The sequence below is a fragment of the Harpia harpyja genome, chromosome 6 (assembly GCF_026419915.1).
Source record: "Harpia harpyja isolate bHarHar1 chromosome 6, bHarHar1 primary haplotype, whole genome shotgun sequence".
NCBI lineage: Eukaryota > Metazoa > Chordata > Aves > Accipitriformes > Accipitridae > Harpia > Harpia harpyja.
The window spans coordinates 28,848,810-28,876,347 of record NC_068945.1 but is presented as its reverse complement, the minus strand read 5'-3'; the positions used below and the strand labels follow the sequence as shown (position 1 = coordinate 28,876,347).

Here is a 27,538-nt window from a genome sequence, read left to right as displayed (position 1 = left end):
ACACCACACCCACAGGAGGATGGGGCAGACCATGACCCTTCCCCAGGTGGAGAGCAGGAGCAGCAGCAGCTTGATGAGCACGCAGGAGCAGGGCACAGACCCAGCCGCTTGGTGTGACTAAAGCGGCCTTACCTGTAAGTCTTGCAGAGCACAAGGCGAGAATACACAGAGTCAAAGTCCCGTTCCACTTCCCGGCTTGCAGCCTAGTAGGGCAGAGGGACGGTCAGCATACTCTGCCCTACAGCCCCCTCACCCCAGCCCTCCGGTAACGCTGCCCCACGAAGGGAACCGAGACATCTCACCTCTTCAATAAACAGCCAGGGATGGCAGGGCCCCCCCAGCAGAGATGGCTTCTTCAGTCCATGTTCAAATATGGACTTCAAGGCTGGACAGAGTGTCCCTCGCACCAAGTCCGTCACCCCTTCTGTGACTGAGTCATCTCCAGCGATAGAGTACTGAGGAACATGAAGAGCCAGCTCTCAGCATACTGCCGAGGGGGCAGAGCATGGAGGTGTTCCACTCACCTACAGCTTCTCTGCACAGACCTCTTCTACTCCCAGGTGCCCACCAGTCCCCCCTCCCTAAACCCCTTACACTCTTGCTGGCTCTTGCATAAGGCACCATGTTCAGTGCTACTCTCCAGGGATTTGGTGGGACACCAGGACCTTTGTGCCTAGGTCGTGCCCAGGAGACCACACAGGTGACCCCAGCACCATCCTGGCTGAGCTCGGCATGTAGGAACTGTTGCAGTTTGGTGTGATGCTGACTGAGCTAAGGTAAGGAGAGGGACTTGCACTGAGGGTCTCTGGGACTCTGTAAGCTGCTAAAAGTCAAAACAAAGGGGGATAGATAGGAATTCCCAGGTCAGCTGGTACACCACTTCAAGGTATCACCCTGACACACTGTTAGCATGAAGGATGTTCCAAAATTAGGATGAGTGGGATCCTCTCTACTCCCACAGTTGGGAGGAGAACTGCTCAGCAGTACAGGGTGCGTTTACACTCAGAGAGGTGATCTGCATTTAAGGCACCAGACCTGAGAAGAGGGTGAGGAAGCAAGCGAGGTGTCAATAGTGACATCTCTCTAGGGGCTTCTCTTGGGGGGTCTCAGATCAGCCTTTGAGCCCTTCCTTACTCTCCAAATGCTGAGGTGGAGAGGGAAAACAGGGCCTTCTCCACTTCGTCTGCAAACTGCCTAGGCCAACAGCTGCTGATGTTTGTCTCCTACCCACTACCCCAGCCTTGGGGCCATATCGAGGTATCTGCTCGAGATAGATGGCATCTTGCCACTGCCGGTTGCGAGAGGAACTGAGACAGAGTGCTCCCTTGGGCACAGCTGCTCGGGGAGAATCCACTGCGGTGACCGCAAAGCATGAGCGGGATCCACAGGCACAGCCTCAAAGGAGGAAGAGCAGGGCAGGGAGCCGGCAGAAACACTGCCCACAGGATCCTGCCGCGTACCTGCCTGCTGCTTTCTCAGCTTTCCCAAGGTTCATCTCTAGGGTCCTTGCGAGCCCAGGCATCACACTCAGCTACCCCCTGCAGCCCTCTGGGACCCTCATTCTCCACTTGGTCAGCATGAGGAAGCAGAGCAAACAGGCTTAGGAAGATAAGCTGCCTCATCACATCACTAAGCGCTCAATAGACAGAGAGAGCAAACAGACTCGGGGGGGGGAAATACATGGCTCTCTCCAACTATGTTTTTTCAGTTATGACATGATTTTTTTTATCTTGTTTTTTGTTGTTGTTGTTGTGGGGTTTTTTTAATTACCTCTTTACTCCGCTCATCCAAGATCTCCACAAATTTTGCAGGAAACCAACCTACAAAGAGTGGACAAAGAGGTGAGCCTGATGTAGGCACTGAGAAACAACACAGACAAGACCAGAGCCCAGTGGAAGCTGAGAATAAATCAGCATTCATAGGGTCCAACCCCAAAGAAGGAAGTGAGCAGCCTCAAAATCACAAGAATTAGGGCAACTGCAAGAGGAAGCCAATTACAGGACACTGCCCACAAGCAGCAGAGATGACATGAACCCAACCACCCTGTGCCAGGAGGATGGAGCCTGAACTTGCTGTTTGCAAGAAGTAACCAGGTAGCCGCATCACTGCTCTCATACCCTGCTTTAACATTTCCCTGGCAGATGCTGTGGGTAACCGGCAGAGCCTTTGCTGCAAACGTGGCAGAATGTGGATGAATGGATGCTCCGCACCCGGCCCCACTCTCCCCAGTGCAACCCATCCTGCTCTCACCTCTCAGTCCATTCAGCTCTCCAACCCAACAGTGCTCATCCTTCTGGGAAATGATCTGAAAAACAGGGAGTGGAAAACACTGGCTGAAGAGAGTGCAGCACCAGGAGGGCTACAGCTGCCCAGCTGTGTGTACACAACGAGGAACTGCTTTCTCCTCAACTGTTTTGCCAATGTTCTCTTCTCACACGGCCCAGGGCCTTCAAGGGCAAAAAGCTACTGCAAACACAACGTTACCCCTATTTTCCCCCAACTTCAGATGGGATCCCCACAGCTAAAACACAAATGGATGCTTTTATAGTCTTACCACAGCCTAGTGCGTGGTGTTAAACTGGGACCCAGGTTGGACCAAATCAACCTTTTGCTCAGCTGTATGACAGCCAGGAAAGGGACTTGGTGGTTGCACTGAGAATGACCCACAAGACAACACTCACAGGAACACACTGCCTCATCCCCAGGCAGCCCCGAGAAACACCAACTGCTTCCCTTAGACTCCTAACTGGGCTCTGAGCTGATCTCCCTTCTTTCCCTGCAGAAAAGGCAGTGCAGCATCCCAAACAAGTTGGGCGTGCCCTGTGTGTGGGTTGCCCTGGTCCCCATCTCAGGGGCTGACGCACCGTAATGATGTCATTCTTGCGGAAGCCCAGCTCATCGTCATCGTGGCGCTCAAAGTCCAGCAGTGCCTTTGCTCGTCGTCGTCGGTTGCGGGAACAGGCCACGTAGTTCTCGTGGTCCCGCTGGTGGCTCTCCATGCTGTAGTCTGGAGTCAGATCCTAGCATGCATGTGGATGAAGAGCAGAGAGCAATGACAAGCAACAGATGACTCCCAGCTGACCTGCCAAAGCTTGCATGCCCCTGTTCCCAACCCTATTCCTGCGCCTAGCAGGCGGACAACCTCCCAGCACAGCCCTCCTCCACCAGGGATGGGTTGAGCAACCCTCATCCTCCACCCATTACACCTGGTGTGTTCTTTCTCAAGTCCACACTCCAGGAGCATTTGAACAGCCCTGTCCTGTGGTGGACACTCAACACTCATGCCTGGAGCACACAGCAGTGCAGATCCAGCTGTTCCCACTCACAATGCTGCAGTTCTTGGGATCCACACACTGGAAGTGCCGTGCCACCTGGAGAATGGCCTCGCGCAGGTCAGCCACCAGCTCCGTCTGCTTGATGTTCTTGGCCTTCAGTGCCTCGAGATCGTCATCCCCTGGGGGAGCCCATACAGCCAGAAGGAAGGTGAGGAAAGGAAAACAAGTATAAGGTATTAATTTTTGTTAACGTTAGAAATCATTGATTCTGCAGAAATCAGAAAAGCCTGACATTAGAAGTGCCTACACTTAAGCAGGTACTTACTGCTAATCTATTCAATAATGTAAATAACCAATACCAATTTGACTGTCTCAAATTTTAAGGAGCTGGTATTTCAAACCACATATGGAACTGGAATATGCCATCTTTGATCTGTCTGGACAACTCAGTATACCAAAATACTGCGTACTGCTTTAGAGAAGTGTCTACGCAGTATATAGATAGCTGAATGGTGGGACACAAAACTAGGGAACTTTCAAAAATTCTCTTCAACTGAAATTCTCTTGAAACTGAAACAGCTTTTGGTTGAACTACTTCTGATTTTTGCATACCTCACAGGCTGAGAGCATCTTCTTCACTGAGTCTTATAAAAGACTTGAAAAAGCAAGACAGCCCACTTTCCTCTGTCGGTCTAGAAGTCAGAGCCATGACACAAAAGCTGCGTTCTACTTAAGACCTCAACCTCCCTAAGAGCCAGATTTCAAAGGTTTTGGGTGTGTAGAAATGGTCATAAGTACAAAGTAAAAGTTACCAAAGCATCTTTCAACTGTCACCAATTCCCCCAGGAGTTCTGACAGCCTATCTCTATTGTTTATGCAGAAAGATACCTAGTGGGATGGATTCTTTAGGCAGTTAATGTATCTGAATGCCTTAAAAATCAGGTACATGATGTTTGGGAACAATGAACCATTTGCTTCTTTTTCTAAAAAAATTCAGTTTGTTTTAAATTCAAAGTGTATTTTCATACATCTGTTTTTGCTCTCTCTGTAATATACTGAAGATGTGGTAGCTTGATTAGCAAAATCAACATTTAAAACAATGTATTTTTCACTCGACTCCAATTTTTATAGAAACACAGCTTTTATGCACGACCCAAGTAAATAATTCGCTAGCAAATTAGTACTCTGCTTATCTTCTAACAGCATTACAGAAACCAATATGAATAAAGTGTGGCCCGAGCTATACAGCTGCTGCAACAGCTATATACATATGAAGTTTCTGCTTATTGAAGTGATTAACAGTATCTTTTAATCATAAGTGACCCTAATTAAAAAGACCAACACTTTAAGAACATAATAGAAGCACAAAATTAGATTTAAAATTATTTTTATAATTGTTTTCTATTTGCTAAATTAAACAATTAGAGAATCAGACACACAGAGCTTAAGAGAAAACCGAACTTTGCTTCCGGACTAGAAAAATGGTAGGGCATAGCTACTCCCAGTCCAAGCAATGAAAATTAACAAAACCTCCTCCTCACTGGCCAGGGGTAGGAAATAGAGCATGTAAGAAGTCTCACTACAGATTCAGAGATACAAAGATTGTAAATAGATAGGTTGTCACACAGATGGTGGGGGTTCCCAGAAAATTCATGTTGCTAAAACAGAACGTGACTAAAGAAGAAACTACTCAACCACAGCCACGCTAGCTCCATGGGCTGCCCTCATTTACATAGATCACTGATTCCCTCTGTCATCAATTCAGTCCCTTCTGGCCAAAATACCGTGCTCCTCCCTCTGTACTCAGATCAATCCACCCAAACACAAGCAGGAGGTATGGGAAGCAAGTTCTACACCCTCCCACCTTAAAATATACACCATACAGAGGAAAGCAGCTGGGGTTCCCACCAGATTCACCTCACTGCACCCAACATGCCTGCATGGACATTCCAAACCAGGAAACCCGTGCAGGATCGGCCACACGTGAGAAGGCTCCGTTTTGAGCCTGCCAAGACTGACTAGCTGCACGGTTGCGCAGAGGAGGACTAGCTCTCCTGCCTCTCCTTGTTGCAATGCCCATCCAACAGGAAAAAGGCAACACGCGTATCTCATTCTCTGCCAAACTACCTTTTGCTGTTTCTTCCTTCATTAGAAATCTGGTCCAACTCCTCAAATCTCAGCTAGAGAAAGCCTTGGCCTTGGCCGACTTGATCTAGCAAGAGCCTGGCTTTCAGCAGGTGAGGTTGCGCTACAGACATCTAGAGGTCCCTTCCAAACAGTGCGCCTGTGACTCCTGTCCAAGTCACTACTAAATCTGCATTCACTCTAAGGAAAAAGAATTAAGTCCTGGATAAGTTCTTACTGCCACCCAGACAAGGGTTATGTACCAGCTCTACACAGTAACTATCACAGGAAGGAGACTTTACAGTTAAGGTTGTTTGACAGTTCCCAGTATAAGGTGAATTTATCACATCCAAGCTTTCCTTCCCCTCACTTGGGCTGAAGTCTTCCATTCTGGTCGTCTGCTGCAGGATGATAACTTCTCTATTTTAACCAATTTTTTAAGAATACTAGGTAAAACCCATGACAGTCACTGCACAGAAATCCCACTAAAACGAGAAAACACTATCATGTCAGTTCTACCATTGATACATTTTGAAGCTTGAATTTTAAATTTGTCTTTGTGCGTGGGTATAACTTGCTATCACTTTCATGAAGCTACTCAAACTTGGTCAAGGAGACTGAGACACAAGAAAGATGCATTTGGCAGCTAAGTTCCCTGCCAGTTCGGTTTGTACTGACTGTATGGTAACATTACATACAAGAGGTCTGAGTTTAGGTTGCACAAGCAACTTTCCTGCATTTCTTCACTTCTGCATGCTTGACTTTACAGCTTCATTGGTCTTCTACCATAACTTCTATATGTAATGCTGTATGCGCTTGTAGCAAGCCTGTGACAATATATCCGCTTCCTGGAGAACACCAGAAAAGCTCTTCTCTGAAAAGACCAGTAAAACCCAGTTTAGATTTATTCAGGCCATTTCAACCACAACAGCAACACTATTTGAACCCTGTAAATTCAGTATGTTGTCTTCTGCCGGAAAAACAATTTCTGTGGTGAGATGTGGCAATTTCAAGAAAGCTAACCAGTCACAAGGAAGGTGATGACAGTGAGACTTACAATAGAAAGGTTTATTATGGAGTCACAGAAGCAAGTTACTGCCAAACCCATGCAAAACCCATTCTGGCCCTGTACTTTCTGGACATACACTGGCTTAGCTCATAAGCAAAGAAAATTAAGACTCAAAATTGTTCACAGCATCAAACTCTCAGAGTAAGGGGGAACATCAGGGATGTTTGCATTTATAAATTTTGACGAGTGACACACTGGACCATCCTGCCCTGTCTCAGATCTTCAGAGGTGCTCCTGAACTGAGCAGTGTAAGATCAGGAGAGTAAAACATCCAGCTTATGGACTGCATGTGGTCTGCCAGAAAACGTGTTTGACCTGTTGGTCAGTGCAAGAAGGACATTACAGCTGGGCTGAGCTGCAGCCCGCTGTTAGTCACCATTTAAGGACTAACCGTCCAACCTAAAATTCATTTTCTGAGCTCAGACCAAAGCAATCAAGTAGAAAACTGCACTTCTTCCCTCTCATCCTTCAGCTCTGGCTCCCTTCTCTCCTCTTTCTCTGTCCCAGTGTTTCCCTGCTTTGCTCACTCCCCTCCCTCGTAGGCTGTTATATCCATCAGCACCACGTGAAAGGTACAGGATTGTCCTTACCGAAAAGCAAAGAGGTGATGCCAGATTTCCTGCACTGAGTCCTGCGCCGCACAATCTGAGGGAGAGGGAAGAGAGAGACCAAAGTGCACACATCAGGACAGATTTCAGAAATAAAGCAAAGCAACCCTCCACACAGGTCAGCTCTGGGCAAAGGGTCCTGACAGCTACCACTGGAAAGGGCAGGCAAGTGAACCAGCAATTTTTAGACAGGAGTTGTTCTAGTTCTAACACAATGAATCAGCTCTACTGCTTGATCTGCTCCGTGTGCAACGGGTTATTTATAGCTCAATTATTACAAAAGCATAATTGAAGTTCAAGAATCAACCATGATTCAAGTGAATAATTTTAGTTCTAATCTACTTGTTGCCCAAACCAGTTCTACACGTAATTATATATAAATTTCTAAATGGATGCCCTATTACATTCTAGAATTGCAGGAGTGTCTTGCGATTAGACAAGCATCAAGAATATATCTTCCACGCAGGCTTGACAAACAGTAGCTACTACATCCGCAACTGCAGACTGTAGTCCAAGATTAAACACAGGTGCATTTTTTATTCAGCTTCTCAAAGGCTGACGCTGTTTCCTAACTCTACCTTCCAGAATTATTTTAGTGTATCAGTTTCTCACTAATGGATTAACTCCAGTTCCTACTCTGCACGCTCCAAGCAAATTCTGCCAGAAGCATATGTTTCTTTTTGTTTCCATTAATAAAATGCATCACTCTCCATCATAACTCTCATTAACGATAATTACAATCAATGTCAATATCCCTCTCACCTGGGATTTATCAACCAGGACAGATCTGGCAGCATTTCATTAGTACAGACCTTCCCTTCACTTCCCAATACCTTCTCTCCACTGGATGACACAGTCATCCTGGAGCCAAAACCCTCTCAGACAAGAGGACCTCTTGCTCACAAAGAGCAATTGGGAGGGAACACATAAGGGAATGGTAAAAATGGAGCAGCAGAGGCAGATGGGACTCTGTGCACTCACTTTGGATAAATTGTTGACAGTGGTGCTGGAGTTGAGCAGCTGCCCTTGATCAGCAATGAGGTAGGCCAAGTGTTTGCGACGCTGGGTCTCCACCGCCACATCTGTCAGCGAGCCAGCCACGCGCATGGCCTCCTGCAGCAACACATCTGCATCTTCAATCTGACTTGGGATGTCCGAGAGCGTGTTGAAGATCGAGGCAGAGTTCTCGGACTGGATTAGCTCATCCTCCTGCAACGATGCAGTCATTTTGCCACTCAGAACAGTAAGCACGAGAGCTATGCTCTTAGGGCTGCTAGATGCAATTTTACATTTGTTGTACAGCCTGGGCCAGAAACAATGCAGGTACAACTAGATAATTCCATAAAAACTTCAGTACGAAGAGCGCAAGCTACTTATGGGAGGGGACCAGCATCTTTTACTACACTACTGCACTGAGATCTGCCCCCAAAATTCTAGCTGGTGTGTTTTTGAATCACAGCATCCATCACTGAAATGAAGTCAAATCAGCAAGGAAGGACAAAACAGAAGCTATTCTGCACCCACCGCCAGGCCTGGGCACAGCAGGGATTTTGCTGGGAACAAGGGAATGGAAGCTGATCAGTCTCACACACTACAGAGTGCCTACCATGTCAAACCATGCTCCACCTTCACCTTACTCCCAGCAGGCTCACCCTTGCCCTTCACACAGCAAGCGGAACCACAAAATTATATTTTGCATGAAAAGGAAAAGATCAGGTGGTTAAATGTAAGGCAGCCAAATCAGATGTTGTCAGGACAATGCCTAATCTCTTGGAGCATTCAACAGTGTGATCAAAAGCTACCCAGATGACCACAACCTTGTCCTGGTTTCAGCTGGGATAGAGTTAATTGTCTTCGTAGCAGCTGGTACAGTGCTATGTTTTGGATTCAGTATGAGAAGAATGTTGATAACACACTGATGTTTTCACTTGTTGCTAAGTAATGTTTAATCTAAAGTCAAGGATTTTTCAGCTTCTCATGCCCAGCCAGCAAGAAAGCTGGAGGAGCACAAGAAGATGGGAGGGGACACAGCCAGGGCACCTGACCCAAACTGGCCAAAAGGGGTGTTCCATACCATGTAACGTCACGTCTAGTATATAAACTGGGGCGAGTGGGGGCGGGGGGATCGCCACTCGGGGACTAACTGGGCATCGATCAGTGGGTGGTGAGCAATTGCACTGTGCATCATTTGTGTATTCCAATCCTTTTATTATTACTGTTGTCATTTTATTAGTGTTATCATTATCATCATTAGTTTCTTCTTTTCTATTCTATTAAACCGTTCTTACCTCAACCCACGAGTTTTACTTCTTTTCTCGATTTTCTCCCCCATCCCACTGGGTGGGAGGGGAGTGAGTGAGCAGCTGCGTGGTGCTTAGTTGCTGGCTGGGGTTAAACCACGACAATGTCTCTGCTCAGAGATGGTGCAGAATCAAGAATTATCTTGGTTTAGGTAAGACGGACTCCCAGGCTGGGATCTAGACTGAATAGAGGGGGGCAGCTGATGGGGTTTAATTATGAGGGAACAAATGAGGCAGGCAGGGGAAACAGCAATCCCTGAATCCTGTAAAGTGCCTTGGAAGTTCTTCACAGCCCCCAGTTCTGAGGAAGGCAGGAAGTCGTCTTCCCAAGCACATTTCCAAACCACATACAGGAAGTGGATACAAAACCTTCTTGCCCCTAAAACTCAAAATTAAACACCAAAATACTATAAAGGAGGAAGAGGACGTGGGAATTACCTTCATACTGAGCATGCCCAAAGTGAGCTGGAACAGCACCAGGGAGCCCTGGTAGAAGAAGAGGTCCCAAATACGTAGCAGCAGCTTGATGTGGACAACACTAGCGAAAGAGGTGAGGAACCAGTGCAGGGTGATCAAGGAGAGCTCTGTGAACAAAGACACAGAAAAGAAACATGACAAGGGAAGTCAACCAAACCAGTGAAGATGGACTCTCCTAAGTGTTCTCCTCCCAGCTCAAAGATGACCATGCACGCACTGCCTCCAGGGCCAGGAGGTTTGCATCTAGCCCTGCTGCTCTCCCTTTGTGAAACAAGAACAATAATTTTCGTCTGCAGGTCACCCTGGCAAGAAAAGGTATGGTTTCTAGGGCACACTTTTACCTATGTCATGCTCCTGGAGCAGCTTGTCCAGGCGGGGCAAGTACTGCACAATGAGCTGTCGCAGGACACGCTGGTCAGTCTGCACGCCCATCAGGGTGGTGCTGAAGTAGGAGGCAGGAACCAGTTCCTCGATGATAGCGCACATCATCCAGAAGGCATCTTCCTCTTCCAAGAAGAGCAGCAGAGAGGCAGCCACCTAGGATTTTGAAGGAAGAAGAACTGTGTGTCCCAAGAGGAGCAGATCTCTTTCATTACTTCCTCACATGGAGAGATGGACCAGTATCTAGGTGACCAACATCTTCCTTCCTCTGCAGCAGCCCTCCTGCAGTCTCCCACTGAAGTGATTTCTCCTCAGTGTAATGCCTGTCCCTCCCCAACAGATGGACTGAATTCTTCCACATCTTTGGACACGTGGTGCTACTCTACTCTCCCTTCCCTAGAAAAAACGTTCCAGGTGGAAAGGATTTCTCTTCAGCTCATCTGGAGGCCACAGGGTCTGGTAGCACTACCTCAAATCACTTGCCCCAGCACAGCTACCACAGACAAAACGATCCCTATCATAAAGACACTCTGAAAGCAGGTTACCATGCCAGTGCCTTGGCAATATCCAATCTCTGGGTAGAGCCAGGCAAGTCCCCGTAGTATCCTGCGTAGCCGCGGCACCCCAATACTGTTCATGTTGGAGAAGCAGGCGTTGCTGGGCATCGTGCGGAGCAAGTCCTTTTCAATCTGCAAGACAGCCATAAGCAAGGACAGGGTCAGCTAGCAGCATCTGAACAATTGCCTTCTGCTCTCTGCACTTCCCCACAGCCTGCTGCCTCAGGGAACTCTGCTTCCCCACACTCATGCGTAAGTCCTTAGGCACCAAAGAAGACGGCCCTGTCCAAGCACCTGGGGTCCCTTTAACAGCCTTCACCGAAATATGGGAAAATGTCAGTGCAGACGGTGACTTGGTGCCTCCCAAGAAATACTTGCCTACACTCAGCCCCTAGCTTCACCACTGAGAATAGCAGGCATACTGGTTGGGAATTTCATCTGCTTGGATTTCAAGCAAGGCTTCCCAACAAACCTCCCCCAGAAAGAAACCAACAACCTGGCCACATCTGTGACAGGGAACTTGGAGGTGAAGAGCCCACAGATCTCCCTTCGGTGGTGTTGTTCCTCCTTCCAACCACTTGAATCTAGCTTCTTAGTGAGAGGTGAACCTGTGCGGAGCTCAGTTTCTTTTGCCATGGCCTTTGCCTCCTCCCACAAAAGCAGAGGTCAGAGGAAAAGGGAAAACACCTTGTAACGGTCTCGCTGGTGTTCAGAGACTTTGTGTTTGAGGGAACAAAGACAGTCCCTGGAAGCAGCTGCCACTACCTCAACAGAGGTGCATCTGTCAGCCTTTCGCACTTCACTTCCCTCAACGAGTATCAGGATGTTTGCTGAGATGCAGCTGCAGCGCTGTTTTCTAGCCTGCAGGTAGCATGGGTCCAACCCCTCCCTCCTGTCCTAGGAAGGCAGGCAGATGCACAGTTGCTATTCCAACAAAACAAAGGAGAAATACGCCCAACAGGATTAAGCTTTAGCAGGATTCAGCCACACATGTCCTCTCAACTGTCCCTGCTGCAGGTGTTAGGCAGACACCCCTTCCTCCTCACGCAGCAAATCTTGCCCGTCTCCCCACTCCCTTGTGCCCAGTCAGCACTAGGCAGCATCTCCTACCTGTTTGGCAGCAATGGTTTCATCATTAGAGCTGTTTTTCACAATATCCCGATACGACATCTCTGAATTCCTCTTCTTCTGCAAGGCCCCCGACAGGCGCATCCACAGCTGAGGAGACAGGGTGAACAGAGATAGGAAGAGTCACTAAGACAGCCACAGAAAACCATAATCTGGCACCCTCTCAACCAAGAGAAAGGAGTCTCGCTCCACTGTTTCTTAGTCCAGGCAGGAGAGCCTGCCCACAACAGGCAGCACTCTCACCTGTGGCCTCATGCTGTGTGGGATGCCAGCTAGCACCAGGGAGCGCAGCTTGTCTGAATGCGGTAGGGTGACCTCAATTTTGTCCCAGGTGAGGTCGCCCACGTCATGGTTGTGTGTGAATTCCAGATGAGCCTGCCACTTGAGCCTCTGCTGTGGCTCCTCTGCCAGTGGGACCCCCAGAAGCTTGCTGGAGTTTGGCTCAGCACCATCTGCCTCAGCAAAGGGAGGAGAACAAAATGAAGACAAGTGAGAGAGGGAACAAACATAGGGCAGGGTGGGGAGTAGGAAGGCCATCTGAAGAAAGCACATTAAAAACATACACGTCTTCCAGCCAGAGCATGGAAAGGCAAAGCTTTGTTTCTAACTGTCTTCTCCATACAGCAAATTTTATGGTCATAAGCAAAAGGCACTGGGGCCTTGAGAACTAAGAAGCTGTCGGCAGGCTTCTAGTCTCTACTTACTCATGATTTAGAGCAGAGTGTGGCTGGAATTAAACAAGACCCTGGCAGCAGTCATCCTGCTGGGTTTTGCAAGGATCTGTAAATCAGGCTGACAAAAGCGTAGCAAGCCTCAGAGGTGGCAAGCAGAAGCTATATGCTCATGCAAGTAATGAGGTGCAAAATGTTAACTTTGGGGATATTTAATCACCAAAAAAGCTTTAGTAAGGACACTTCCAAATTCATAATGAAAGAGCACCTTAACCTGAGGCTGGCTTTCTAAAATAGATACTTTAGCACAAGTACAGGTTTGTCGTAAGACACTCTGTCTTTCATCATATCATGCATCCCAACAATGCAATCCAATCTTTCTGCTGATTTTATAATGCACAAGTCTATCAAATGTCCTGGCTGAAGAAAATCACTGTGTCCTGTCCTCATCTCCGGGTCATTGCTTCAAAGAGGATCCTCTATGACTCAAGGTGTGTCAGGGCACACATGCAAACAACTTCTGCTCTTGCACTGTATGGCCCGCACCCTGGAAACATTCTCTCAGATCACATAAAGCAATTCCTGCGTCCCCCACTCCCTTCTCTTCCTCTTTGCAACGGCAGCCAGCTGTTGTAGTTCAATGCCCAGCTGCAATAGCTCTCCACACCTCCTTCTGTTTGGTCATCTGCCTCTATATCTTGCAGAAAAACTAGGATGTGGGTTTTGTCCCTAGAATTTGCCCTACACTTTGACAAGCTGCTGGGATGGGTAGAACACATACTGCTGCCACTCACCTTGGCTACGAGTTTTTCAACAGACAGAACATGTCCCTGTGCTTGCTATCAGTGCTTACAGTGCTACTGAACACGACAGAGACCCCACTGTGAACTGGGAAAGTTGCCCTTCCCCAGCATGCAGCTGCTAAAGGAAATGGTAACTTCCTCTTAACTTTTCTCTCTCTTACCCATGGCACAAGCATAAGGGGATGGAAATTACTCTGCTGCATAGTCTGTGCTCCAGACTCCCATAAGGCCAGCACATCTAATGCACTTGATTACAACGGTAGGATACAGAAAGATGACGACAGTTGGGTAGACGAGACCTAGCACAGAAAGGTTGCAAAATCACCCTGCCATACTTAGAAGCATGGGAAGGGCTGGCCACAAGACACAATGGAAGGGGGAAGGATGGGACTGGCTTTACCTTCCTTATCAACTCGGAAACCAAATTCATCATAGTGGAACTCTGGCTGCTCGATGGATTCTTCTTTCTGGGAGATGTGAGGAAGGAGAACAGACATTTTCATCAGTTTAGCACTGAACAACTGAACAGACACATGTGGAAATTGCCCCATCCCACCACTGTCCACACTGTGCCCTCTGAGCAACTAGACTCCTTGCCCTTTTATTTTCAGTGCCTCCCACCACAGTTCCCAGGTGGGGAGGTGTTGCATGCCATTCCTATTTTGACTTCTCCATGGAAGTTGTGAAGCCCTGCCTTCACACCTGTACAGATTTTCCCAGCAATCCATTTTCCAGCAGGGCTTGAGCACAGCATCATACCAAGATCAGAACTTCCCACTTGGAGGTGCACGCAGCCCTCCTTAAGGACTGAGGAATCCACACACACCAGCTAAAGTGGTCTCTGCTGTCTGCATCTCTAATACACAGCAGTCCTCTGTTACCTCTCCACACACACTGCAAATTCAGCTCCCTGCATTGCTCCATCTCCTGCCTGTTGCTTTCAGATTTTCTCTGCAAGACAGCAGGCAAAACTGGAATTTGCACCTGTGAAGCAAGCCCGAATTATATGCCAAAGGAAATTAAGGTCCACAACCCAAATCTCAACTTTCCTCATCTGTGCTCATGGTTGGCATTGGGGTGTATGCACTGCAGGTTACAACCAGGCTTTTTTAAGGAGTGAAAACCTACAGACACCTCCCCTTTTCTGCAAGCCCACCTGCCCTTCCTGTGGGGTCTCTTGCAAGCATTGCACCCAGGCAGCACCCAAGAAGCATGCTTCTAGCATAGCCCCACAATAAGCTTTAACCTGCTTCACTGGGCTCAGCTGCCTTCAGCAAACACTGCGGGTAAGTTGTGAAATTCCATGGTTGCTTCCTTCCTTCCTGCTCTGCCCACCTGGTGACAAGTCTTGAGGCTAGCATTTCCTGCCGTGCACAAGCCATCCAGAGTAGCTTGATGGCGACAGAGACTCCCTCAGGATGTCAACATTTTTACAGTGGAGCAATAGTTGCAAAACAGCAGGGCAATAATTCACACAAGTTTCTTCGTGCTCTGCAAGATCCTCTTGCAAGAGCCAGGATGCAGCCGCAAAACACATGAAGTTTAAGTAGCAAACAAGCATCCACAACCAAACCACCAGAGGAAGAGTGTGTCTCTCCCTCCTTTTCCCTGTGGCCTTCAGAGACCACCAGAAGTCACCAGGGTCCCTTTACTTCTGTGCATAGTCAGAGAACACCCCCTCCCTGCCCCACACATACCTGTGTGTATTTTGCCAGGATCTCCTGAGGCCAAATGCTGGGAGTGAGTGCTGAGAAGGGACCCCCGGGAGAGGGAGTGTGATGGCCTAAATAGAAAGAGATCAACATACAGCAGTGACAACCTGGAAGGACTCCCTTGGAAGATGCACACTCCACACAGACTGTTCCAGCAAGAGAAGGACTCTATCAGCAGTTTGTCACTACTGCCACTCTAGACACTGAGACAGCTCCCACTTCACCAAGGAGGCAAGTCATTTCAGATGGTTTTCTCCCTTATCAAGCAAAAGAAATGGCAATTGGAGTTCTCTTTAGGAAAGAGACTTTTAGGGAAGAGAAATAGTTCCATGGCATCATGTGATCTTTCTTCTGCTTGGAAAAGCTGTGTGGTCAGTGCCATACCAGGGGAACCATTCAAAAAAAAATCAGTATGGAGAAGTAAACACCCTCCTACAAAGGCACTGACTCCAGCATGGGCAGCACTCCAGAGTTCCCTGAAACCTTCTCACCCAGGCACCAAAATGGGAAATCAGAGCCCTCAGCAGGATCCTCCCTTTGCTGCAGAAGGACTGGGACACTTCTGCCCCTCCCTGCAAGATTGTCAGACCATGCATAAAGAGCTGCAGCAATGAAAGTATGCCTATCAGCATGGTCTTTTGTGTTCAAGGTAAGCACCTTCCCAGTCTCAGGTAGTGTTCCCTTGAACAGCTTCCTCTGTAATAATAGCAGATGTCAAGTTTTGCAATTGAAGCAGATAAGCATGTCCCAGGCCTTCCGCTGCAAAAAGGTTTACTTGGCTTTGAAGTACAGTCTCCCTCAGGGTTATATACCCTGAAATAACCAGCTAGACTGGGAAGGAAGGTGTACACAAAAATATGGGGTGGGAGAGTGGGCCACTGTAAGAGTGGACATGCTGGAGGAGACCTAGTTTTAGTAAAGCTTGTATATCAGTAGCTCACAGTTGAACTCCAGTAAGTCTTTAGCCTTCTGTCTGCCCTAGAGTTACCATTTTACAACAAAAATCTCTCAGATCATAAGCAAGCCACCTACTTCGGGGCAAGTCTTGGGAGGAGAACAGAACTGAGCAAATCTCATGAAAAATGGGGAAAGCAGACTACATTTCAACCTCCTTCTTCCTCTGTGTTCAATGGCTGAAGCAGCTTCTGCAGGCTTCAGCACAGGGTAAAAGAAGGAACTGAGTTCACTGTAAGTGAAAAGGCAGCTGGGTCACAAAGAGTGGGGTGATCTCTTCGCCCCTAATTTGACCAGACAGCACATTAGTGTAAAGAATAGCTCTTGGAACTAGTAGCTTTCTTTTACTACACTGCAGCTGAAGAAAGAACAAGCAACCAAACAAGAAGGTACCATGTCCATTTTTGTCTGCTCACCTGACATTGCGCTAGGTAAGGCTGAGTAGCAGAGGCTGTCAGCAGGTCCAGAAATGCTCTTCTCAGAGGTGAGAGGTCACTATCCTGTTATAAAAACAAAACCCAACCAAACAAAAAAATTGGTGAGAATTCAGTTAGCATCTAAGAACATGGTGGGGGACAGACAGACCCCTCGCACAACTTCCCCACAGGAAAATCAAGTCCCTTGGTATTTAAGTTCCCCACAGGAAAATTAAATTCCAGAAACTGGAATTTCCTCTTGGTTTCATACCTACCCATGAGCTAGAAAGAGCACACTGTCATTTACCAAATTCCTTGTGACGGTAACATCATTGCTGACTGAAAAAATGTCAAAAATCAAGTCAACTTTCATCACCTTTTCCATCACATATTGTGAGTCCCATATTTAATTATGAATACTAAAAAAACCACACCATACATCATCATTCTCTGGACAGACTGCCCATGGAGAAGGGACTGGAATGGTGAAAACGGTATAAGGTGGTATCATTAGATGCAATAAGCCTGAAAGAGATTTTAGGGGTAGCATCAGAAGAGCAAAGTGTATTAGGCTGTGGAATACAGCTCCCTGAAGGGAGCTGGGAAAGCTTCTGACAAGGGTTTTCTGTGATGAACTGGGCTAGGATATGATCAATATGCAATCGAGTACCTCTGCAATGAGCCAGGCTCCTCTAAACTAAATCTGGTGATTGAGCTCAGATGATGAAACAGCCGGCACAGCTCCCCTCCTCACATTCCCGATATCAGCTCACAGCAGATTTTTATAGGGGTTTTCCAGGACAACAATGGAATAGTTCAGTAATCAGAGATATTTCGGACTTTAAGATCAACCTTATAACTGTATGTGGGAGACAGCAAGAGCCACCTCCACCAAGCAGATAAAGCTAGTGCTGGGATATATCAGTCACTCACACTTACTTGGGAAAGAACCTGGGAGAAACTAACATTTGCACATTTGGGATGGGTTTTCCAGCTTCCCCTTTTCAGTAAAGCTACTTATGACTGCAAACCACTAAAAGAAGGAACCCCAGGGATTCAACGAGCAGGCCCTGTCCAAGTTGTTCATAGTGCTCAATGGTACAAGGTTATATCGCCTTTGCATCTCAGCGAGCTTTCCACTGAGCACTTACAGCCTGGAATTGGCTTGCTACAGCACTCCAAGATTAACAGCTGTAAAACACTGCAAAAGCATAAAAAGCATCTGGGTCTGAGAACACAAATGATAAGGCTTCGTCCTTCCAGATTTAAACAGCTCTCTGCATGAGAAAGGCTGACATAGATGAACAGACATTCTGATCTTCTGACACCAACTCTCAGGGCAAAAACAACAAAAAAAAACCAAACAAGAAAAAGTTGAGCTTTTGTTTCTGAGAAGTAATGTTGTCCACATAATGGCTAGTCACTTACCCTCGAGTTCTGTAAACACTCTTCCACCCTTCCCATCACTCTCGCCCCACTTGTTCTCTTAGCACCAACTTTTCCCTCAGTAGCTGAAGATATAAGAATTACAAAATGAGCACCTGAGCACTCATTTTAGATGGGAACATGCACAGCATGCACACCAAGCAGGTAAATCTGCTGACAATACTTATTCCCCTTTCAACATCACTGTGAATGTGTTTTGATGCTTTTTTTTCAGGCTTATCACTGCCCTGGTACCACAACTGCTCTGTTCCTGATCCTGCAATATGTCCTTCTCCCCTGCCCTCTTTCAGCCCAGTTAACCCTGTTTCCAGTAACTTTTATTAGGAATGCAGTCACTGTTTCAGCCACGTGGTACTTCTGCCATGCTTCTCGTTACCTGTGCTCTGAATCCAAGCTCAGTGCCTCAAGCACGTGAGTGTCATTATTAACCTTCATCGCTTGCACAATCACGGCTGAACCAACCTGCTATAGAGGAGCCGGGCCAGTGTGTTAGGCACGTAGATGAGAAAAGACCCCAAAACAAGAGAGTTAACCATGGTGCTTGGGAAGCAGGTCAGGGGAGTGCTGAGGCCGAAGGTCCCTCATCGTCCCAGGACAGGTGTAGCAGAGGGGAACACCTTCCCTTGCCCACGTCATCACACGCTGGCCTCTGCTGCCTGCCCTCCCGTCCCTGCCAGGAGAGCACTGAACTTGGTGGGCAGGTTTTTCCTGCCCCTGGTTCCTATAGAAACCTTCCTGCAAGCACCCATCTGGGACAGGAGAGGCTCACCCTGCTGCTGGCTCTGGGCTGTGCGGAAGGGCAGGGTGGGGAGAGAAGGTTCTTGCTGCAGCACAAGGTCCTGGTGCGCTGGGGACTGCCCAGGGAGCCAAGTGTCTCCAAGAGAAGGTGCTGAGGCCACCGTGCCAGCCCGGTAGGTCTTCATCACCCTGCTTTGTGCCCCCTCCGGCTCTGCCTCCAGTAGAGCATCACAGGAACTGGGAAGAAGGTTCCCTGACACAGCCAGGCACATGCCAGTGCAAGCCAGGAGGAGGATGTCTGGCATATGGGATTGATATAGTAAGTTCTTTCCTTGGACTGAAGGATATAAACCTAAAGCAACTCTCAAACTCTCCTAGCCAGGGGACGGCAAGTAACAAAAGGGGCTCCCATGAAGCCTGTGAAATTGCAAGTGTGAAATCGCTACAGCTAACTTAGCTGTGTTATTTGCACAGTACACACTTCTGAAAACTAGCAACAGTAAGGGATACAAAGGAAAAAAAACACCCGATCCAACAAATATTAATGGCAACTCCCAAACCCTCAGAACTCTAAAATTAAAACCTGTCTTCGCCAATGCATTAAGAAGCATGTCCCGTGTTTAAAGGCAATTTAAGTTTCCTATACAAAGCAATTTTGGTCACACAACAGGTAGTCTTCACACTTTGAAAGAAATGTATTTTTTGTTAAAATGCAAATGGTACCTGCTATTTGCAGCTTTACTTTTTGAGTTCAGACTCTAAACCAAATCACACCACCACCAACTCCAGCCTGCTAGAAGACAGCTATAATGACAGTGTGTGTACCTGAAAAAGAAGGCTGCAAAGGATGCAGTCAGCATCAGGTACAGTTACTTGAAGCACTCCAGCTGCAACACCTTTGTTGGAGTTGCAAATACACACTGTGCAGGATTATATCCAATTAGTTTCTTTCCCAGTGTAGGTGTCCTTTAGAAATTGATGCTCATGAAGGAGGCCTGCAAATTTACTTCCACTTGGCAATATCAAGCCTCCTCTGGACACACTTGCTCTTCCACACAGCTGTGATAGGAGAGATTTCAATTACCTGGCTTCTTGCAAACACCAGATAACAATCTCCTGCTGCCTATGTTTTACTCGCTTGGCCTCTTTTGCCACGTGATCTCCACTTAAGCCCGGCGTGGTAGTGCCTGGATGTGCTAGGGATGAAATGATGCTGTCCGGAGCCTTTCAGTAGGATCTTTATTTTGGGACAGAAACTCCTTCCTAGAAGTGTTCTTCCCCTGCTGATTTTAGCAACAAAAAAAGTAAGAATCCACCAAAAAGCCACCAAAAAAGCAACACACCTCTAGCAGACAGACTGTGCAGAAGACAAACACTGTACAATTTTTTTGTATGCTGAAAACATTACAACTAGTAACCATGCAGGAGCCATCAGTGAACATCATCAGAAGGACCAGAAGCAGCGTAACAATTCTTTCTAGAATGATTTTCATCCACTGTCATAGGAACAGCATATACAACACTTCCTCTGACAGTAAGCTAGCATGGGGAAAAACTCTGCTTTCCATTATGCTTAATTTGAACATGAAGCAGCATTGCACGCAGTAAATCCCACTGCCACCTCTGGGCTGTCAGCTGGTTTCCACTGCTCTCTATTCTCTTCCTTTATTTGAAAAAAAACCAAAAACGTTTTGGAAGAGAGAAAAGCGATTGCAAAGCCACAGTATTCATCTGGAGGCCACGCACTCAAGTGCAGTTCTAGAAGCCTCTTCCAGCTCAGCTTTTCAAATCCCACGTAGATTGCATCCAATTTAACATTTAGACCAACTCTTCCTCTCTCAGAAATCAGACACCAATCAGACCCTGCACTGAATCAGGCCGTTCCTTTCTGTCCCCTCACACCTGGAAAGCATTGTTTTCCTAATTACAATCCTGACTTGCCCAATGAGATGCACAAGAGGAGCTCTCAGCAAGAAGCCCTTTGCCTTCCCTTCCCCCATCAGTTTCTCCTTCAGGTCAGGGAAAGGCATATCCTGGAGCTGCAAATGCCATTAGTCCCACGAGTCAATATTTGCTTTGCATGTATACAGTCAGAAGAAAACTCCAGCTCCACAAACAAGTAGGTAAGCGAACAACGCACATCCACACGCCTGACCAAGGAGCGGACAAGATGCAGACCATTTCTGCCCCTCGCACACTGACACCCTGGCTTTTTAAGCGATGCAGAATCCCACGCGGACACCGACACGCGCCAACTCCTGGTTAAGGAGCCAAGACGGTGTTGGTGAACCTGGGTCATTCCAGGAACTATCCGCTCAGGCTTACAAACCACGACCAGCCTCACAACGCTTTGGGTGTTGAGCAACACGCTACAGACGCAGGAGGGAGGTCTGAGGCGGTAGCCTTCGTGCTTGCTTTCTACCGCATGACCTGGAATGAAAAGTTGGGGGACTTTAACTGCCTTCAGCCCACTTTCTTGTAGCAGAGAAAGTGCACCAGAGATAAAAGCCTACGGCAGGCCTAGAAAGGGGGACATGAGATCGGGAAAGCATCGAAGGTGACGGCCTTGCAGAGACAGGAGGGATGGCAAGCTGCTGACAGCGTTATGTCACTGACTGCAGAGGCATCGCTCAGGACTCCAGTTCTGCCCAGTCACCAACTGGGATCACATACTGACTGCAGGAGCATGACTGGGCAAAGTGCCTCCTCCCAACTGCCCTGGGGCACTATTGGAGTGACACATAACAGAGACAACAAAAAACAAAATGGAAATCTGTGTCTCCTACCACAAAGCACCTTGTAGGCCTCTGGCCATATTGGAAATGTAATTCCATGCAGAAATGTAACTAAAAGCTATTTCCATGCAACAGATCTGCTCCGTGCACTGATCGGTGTCCAGCAAGTCTGCCTGCTGTCATGACAGAGAGCGCCCATGGAGCTGAAGGTGCTGAACAATTTTCAGTTTATACAACAGGAACAGAATAGGTAACTTCCAGTTTCCTATCTGCTTCATCTCCATTTTGAAAATGAGGATGTGAAAAAGCAAAATCCTGTTTCCTACCGCTTACACATTGGACAGACCACAGATGGACTTCCTGATTGTAGTTCAACATGTCAAGCTTGCCTCTAAAAAAACCCCTACACAACACCTACTTACCTAGAATGCAGATATCCTACATATCAGCATGTATTTTCTTTTCAGAGCAGAACTGCCTTTTATTTATCTGGCTCCAAAGCAGACAGCTGATCCTTTATGCAGGACACAACTTGAAAAGTCTGAAGCTCTTGCTTCTAAAATCTGGAGATAACAAAAGGCTTCCCCCACGTGGCTCATGAAAAAAATAAAAAAAACCCCAGAACCAAACTTACGTACAGCTCTGCTGATGCCCTGTGTTGCTAACACAAGCTACCACACTTTTAGCCCTGGAAAGCAGAGGGTGTCTATCCTTACACAGCAGACACTTGGTGCCTGCTAAGCATGAACTGCACTGCTGTGGAGAACCTCTTGTTTACAGAGACTCTTGCGATCAGACAAGGAGGAGTTTCCCCTTTCTCTGTGCTCCCATTACTTGAGTGGTGAGAGGATATGTGATGGGAATATAGAGTGCTCCTCCCATCTCACACAGGAGGATTACAATAGATCGAGCACTGGAACAGCAGTTGTTGGTTTTTTTTAATCTGCGTTGAATGAGGATGGGAAAAAAAGGCCAGGATACAAACTAGCAAGGTGTCCACTCTCACTGCACAGCAAAATTTTTCTTGCTTCCAACACAGAGGGAATAAAACCCATGCGCGCCAAAAGCCAGGTCCGCAATCATCCTAGTCTTCAAGGCTTAGGGTAAAGACAATTCCACATTAAATGCTGCTATGCTAATATAACCCAAAGGTTTCTGATTAGCGTCTAAGGGGGCTCAAAACATCTCTTCCATAAGAGTCAATTTGTGCACAATAAATGGACACTTTCACCCAAATAAGCATGGTACAGGACCAGGGCACTTCTGCAGAAGTCTGCAGAAACTCGTTTTCCCCAAAACTCTCAGGAAGTGATTTTCACCTTCTGGTCCATGAACTTCTGCAAGTCTGCAAACTATTTATGCAATATCTTTGGAAGGTAATGGCAGCTGACCAGTTTAATTTGCTGTATAGAAGTTTGAAAGAAAGTATTTCTGTTAGAGATGCAGCATTATACCAATCAAAGAAAGGTTGAAAGACACTACTGACAGTTATTTAAAGACAGGTATTATGATGTCTTTTATATGACACTCCTACCCTGAGCAGTGACAAGTGGTGCCATCTGAGGCTCTCTCCATCACCTCCAGGGCCAGCCCTGCAGGCACCCCCAGGCGAACCTTTGATTCTCAAGCTGGTCTCAGCCTGCTGTTCTCAGTGACAAAGGAACAACAGCCTGAAGAATGGCTTTTCCTTGATACGGCCTCTGACGGATCTGCAAAGCTTTAGCTGTCACGGTTTGCCATTCTCTTGGTGAGGCCCAAGGAAGGCTAGATTCAGGTCACACTCCTGTAGCTCTGCTGTATTACCATTTGCTCTAGTATTAGCAAAAAACTGTCAGATTCACCTAGCAGGACTCTAAGCAGGTCTCACTTCACTTGGCTCCAGAAAATGGCTTTTTAGAGAAAATATATCCCACAGCACTCAAGACTTTCCTCCTTCAGGGCTCTGTCTTTCCAGAACTCAGCTTTCTGAAGAGGCTAGTAACACCCAAAACACCTCTCAGGACTGTTTGCAAAGCTCTTACCTAGCATGTCATGTTAGACTACTTGGATCTTGCTCCTGCAGAAATTCACAGGCACAGATAATTCGGAGGAAAAAAAGCAAAACATACAATGATCATTAACATTTGTAACAAAACAAGACAAAACTCCCAATATTTTCTGTTTCTGGGGATCAGGAAGATTTCTCCTCCAGAACAAAAGGGCTGTCAGGTTATGGACATTTTCTCTCATCTCTGAATCATTGCATACTTCCCAGCCAAGAAATACTGCACTGACTGGGCAGTGACAACAGTTCTCATAGTCATACTAATACCAATATGCTATCTTCTTTTCTCCTATCTCATAAAACAAGTGTGTTTTCATTTCTCCTGGGGTTTGTTTTTTTTTTCTTAAGCCAGAAACAGAATTGCTCTGTTACCAATATAACTTGTTGCACTCCAGTTTAAAAAACAGCTGAGACTTCCTCAGACAAAACAAATGTGGCAGGAAAACATCCTCCTCCTCCCTACCTGGTGTCAACAGTAACGCAGATGACAAGTGAGATTTTCCCCAATGCTCCCAGATACTTACCCTGTGGAAGCTTTATGTACCTAAAATCTTGACCGTGCGATGGAAGGTGGCACAGAAAGAAGTTTAAGCAAGTCTTTGTGTTTCTGAGAATACAAACCTGAAGTGCCAACCAACACCTCTCCATCTCTCAAGGGACATTTGGGACACTGCACTCCTTACATATAATGAAGCTATTTGTCTACCTCATCCTACTTGACAACTGCAAAATCTCCATATGCTATCCATTTGAGACAGGACAGGATCTAGGATAACCAGTGTGATACAGATTACCAACTAGGATCACCACTGATTTAGCTAGAAGAGCTGTAGGACCACATACACCAAAATATAAGGTGACTTACCTTTATCACTGAAGATACAAGTTGCAATACTCCTTAGGATTTATTTTTTTAAAGTTTTCTTTCCTTCTCATGTTTTGGTGAGAAGTTTGCAATTAACAGCCAGGAAGACAGACATCATCCTACTCATTTCCAAAACAGTTACAACCTCAAACGCGGTATCGCTTGGGAGGGGTGAACTCACCGATTCCTTTGTTAAAGCATCCTGAATACCAAACATGGTAAGCAATTTTGCAACACACAAACCAATTCACCAAGAATGGGGCTGAGACTGGCAGCTCATTTCATACAGATCCCATAACCAATAATCTCTACTGTTACCATGCCACCTCAGGTAAGAGAAGTTGATTTTTAAAAGCTAAATATTTTGATTATTACCTATCTTTTAAGATCATCAAGAACACTGATATTTGCAAAAGATAGCATCTTGCAGGAAAGCAAGTAACAGGTTAAAAGCACAGCAAAGAAGAAAAACCTGAAGGACATTAGCAGAGACCCCACAACTGGAGAATCATTTCAGTCCTGAGCAGGTGTGCAGTACTTCCCTCATCTCATTAGCTGATGTTAACTCTATCATCTCCTGACCGGTGCACCTCCTCCAGAAATATGCCCCTCCTCTCTGCTGCCCCTCATGGATTCCCTTTGTCCTTCTTCTGAGGAAGTGTCACTATGAATGACATCTCCCTGAGATTACCTATCACACCCTATCAAAACATTATCCTAAACAGGAATTAAGAAAGGTAGCAACTGTCATTTTAATCTGTTAAATACAGAATTAACATAACTTTATATTAACATGACACAACCAGTCCCCACCTTGACCTCTTTAATTACATGTCATGCCTCTTCTCACACCCTTCCTTCCCTTTCACTTTGTGAATTCTCCAGGGTAGGAATCCAACCTTTGTTTCTGCAGAGGGAAAGCCACACACACAGCATGTGGATCCGGAAATACATAACAAAACAGATCTTTTTTCCAGTGACTGCTTCTTTCCAGGACACCACTCCAGACTCTGTAGCAGCTGAAAAACTACTCTAGAATTCAGATTATCCAGCAACTAACTGTACTCTGATCAACATCTCGGCAAAAGCACAGCAGTGGCCCGCTCCTGCTAGGCTGGCAGTTCCTTGTTGAGCGATTTTAAGATCCAGCTTCTCACTGCTGAACACCTACTGTTCTTAATTCCAGCAAGACTGCTTCTCTATTAGTACTAAAGGATCCTTCATTTCCTCAAGGCACTTTTACTACTCTATTCCCACTGCTCCCCCCCCCCCAACACCACAGCAAGTAAGGCTGAGACATCATCAAGTAGGAAGCTACGACATCACATAAAAAAACCCACCCCACACCAACACTGAAATCTACTCGTTTAGAAGGAAAGTACCTGCCTAAATTCAGACATCCCTCAAAAAATTAGGAGGGAAGCAAAGCAGACACCGAGAAGAAATTTTCTGCGTCCCGCCCTTACCAGCTCTGTGAAGAGACACCAGCTGTCCCGGATCCCAAAACCGCGGCCTGCGAAGAGATTTAAATCCGTGTCAGGGCGGTTCTTCACTCCCTTGAGTTCGCATCACCAGGTATGAGAAATTTTATTTGTCTACCGACTTCCTTCTAAGGTTTACCACAGCTGACAATCACAGGGCCTGCAGTGCATCTATTTATGACAGGATACTGCCATATTTCCACCTCTGTTTCGTGACTGTTCCTTCCCCTCACAGCCAGACAGGAGACAGACTGTCTCTCCTCCGGGGCACCTCCGAAAAGATGCAGGCGCGGAGAGCAAGAGGATGGCAGAGCCGGGCGGACGAGTCCGCCCCACGAGAGTCAGAGCCACGGAGAGGAGAAGCGGCAGGTGAGGGGAGAGGCATATCCCGGGGAGCGGGAGGGAGCAGGGGTGGGTAAGGGGCAGAGGGAGCAAAACCTGGGGGGCGGTGGGGAGCCGGTAAGCTGAACGTGCCCCAACCGACCCGACGCAGCCCGGTGAGGAAGCTCTGCACGACATGAGTCACTCGCCGGAGCCCAGACCCTGCGTCAGCGCAGCAGGTGAGAGGGAGCCTGCCCGGGGGCTGGGCAGTGTGTCTGGGGGGGGTGTGTGTCTCTTCCTTCCCGCCCTCCAACCCTGCCCGGGAAGGGGCCGGGGAGCAGAGAGGGGGCCGCGCACCCCCCCGGCCCCACACACAGCCCGACACCCCAACGGCTTCAGTACCTTAGTTCCCCCCCCCGTCCTCCTCCTCCTCCTCCTCCTTGCCCGAGGGGCACCGCAGCGGAGCGGTGGGCGAGGTGTGTCTGTGTCGCCTCACAGCCGGCGCGACCGTTCCTGAGGAGCCCCACCGTCGCGGCGGGGGAGGCGAAGGGCTGACAGCCCCGGAGGGCGAGAGGCGGCCCCCGCCGAGCCCTCCTGCCCGCGGGCAGGACCCCCACGGCAGCCCCCTCCATCCCGTCGCGGCGCTCACCTGCTCTCCTCAGCGGCGTCCCCACAGGGCGGGCGGGCGCCCGACCCCGACCCGGCGGCCCCCACACGCCGCTCCGGAGGGCGGAGCACGTGCGCATGCGCGGCATCCGGGCGGCGGCGCGCAGCGCGCCGGGGGCTGTAGGCCGCGGCGGGGCCGGCCGGGAGCCGGAGAGGACGGGGCGGCGGGACACGCCGCACGAAGGGGCTTCTCGGCCACGGTGACAGGCGCTGAGCCCCCCGACGCAGAAGAGGGGGCGGGAGGCTGCGAGAAGGGCGGCGGCGATAGCTTCTGTACCGGCCTGGCAGCAGGCAGCGGCGGTCCCGTCCGCCACCCTCGCCGTTACGGCGGGTGAAGCACCAGCGACCGGGAAACAAACCTGTTCTGCTCGGCGAGACGCTGAGAAGCTGCTCGGTTCTTTTCCGTCGTTCAAGGTCTAGGTGAATTTCTCCTCCGAGCGGGGCGCTGACCCACCGCTGCTTTTACTGGTGGCATCCATCGCAGGGACGCGTACTGGGATGAACTGGAAGAGCGATCCAGCCTCGCCAGGTAGTCAAGAGCCGCTTCCGAAGAGCTGCTTGGTGACCTGCTCCCAACCGCCAAGGAGATGGGGGAACTACATCTCTGGCTGGTGCCTCCGCCAACTCCGCTGGAGGAAAGAGTACGAGGTCCCAAACCAAGCTCTTCCGAAGAGAAGTCTCCGGAAGGATTTGCGTACCGTGCCACGGTTTTCTAGGAGGGTGATGTTTTCCCATGCCACTGTTACTCTTTTTAAACTTTCCAGGAA

At 48.0% G+C, this 27,538-nt stretch overlaps 1 protein-coding gene across 3 annotated transcripts in view; it reads right to left on the bottom strand.

Moving 5' to 3' along the window:
• Window positions 1-26,842, bottom strand: part of SGSM3 (small G protein signaling modulator 3) — a 31,218-nt gene extending 4,376 nt beyond the window's left edge. The window contains exons 1-18 of one of the 3 annotated variants that reach the window (XM_052790785.1): window positions 26,755-26,842; window positions 25,770-25,816; window positions 16,476-16,559; window positions 15,091-15,176; window positions 13,794-13,860; window positions 12,163-12,371; window positions 11,902-12,009; window positions 10,780-10,923; window positions 10,195-10,390; window positions 9,815-9,960; window positions 8,058-8,285; window positions 7,059-7,113; window positions 3,327-3,454; window positions 2,865-3,020; window positions 2,251-2,305; window positions 1,771-1,820; window positions 303-455; window positions 133-203 (exon numbers count right to left, since the gene is read on the bottom strand). In XM_052790785.1, coding sequence (XP_052646745.1) covers window positions 133-203; window positions 303-455; window positions 1,771-1,820; window positions 2,251-2,305; window positions 2,865-3,020; window positions 3,327-3,454; window positions 7,059-7,113; window positions 8,058-8,285; window positions 9,815-9,960; window positions 10,195-10,390; window positions 10,780-10,923; window positions 11,902-12,009; window positions 12,163-12,371; window positions 13,794-13,860; window positions 15,091-15,176; window positions 16,476-16,482 — 1,859 coding nt within the window. In that variant the 5' untranslated portion in view covers window positions 16,483-16,559; window positions 25,770-25,816; window positions 26,755-26,842. Of the gene's footprint in view, window positions 1-132; window positions 204-302; window positions 456-1,770; window positions 1,821-2,250; window positions 2,306-2,864; window positions 3,021-3,326; window positions 3,455-7,058; window positions 7,114-8,057; window positions 8,286-9,814; window positions 9,961-10,194; window positions 10,391-10,779; window positions 10,924-11,901; window positions 12,010-12,162; window positions 12,372-13,793; window positions 13,861-15,090; window positions 15,177-16,475; window positions 16,560-17,903; window positions 17,991-25,769; window positions 25,817-26,754 lie in introns of those variants that run through there. The other 2 variants (XM_052790787.1, XM_052790786.1) reach the window with 2 other exon arrangements.
• Window positions 26,843-27,538: the final 696 nt, after the last annotated feature.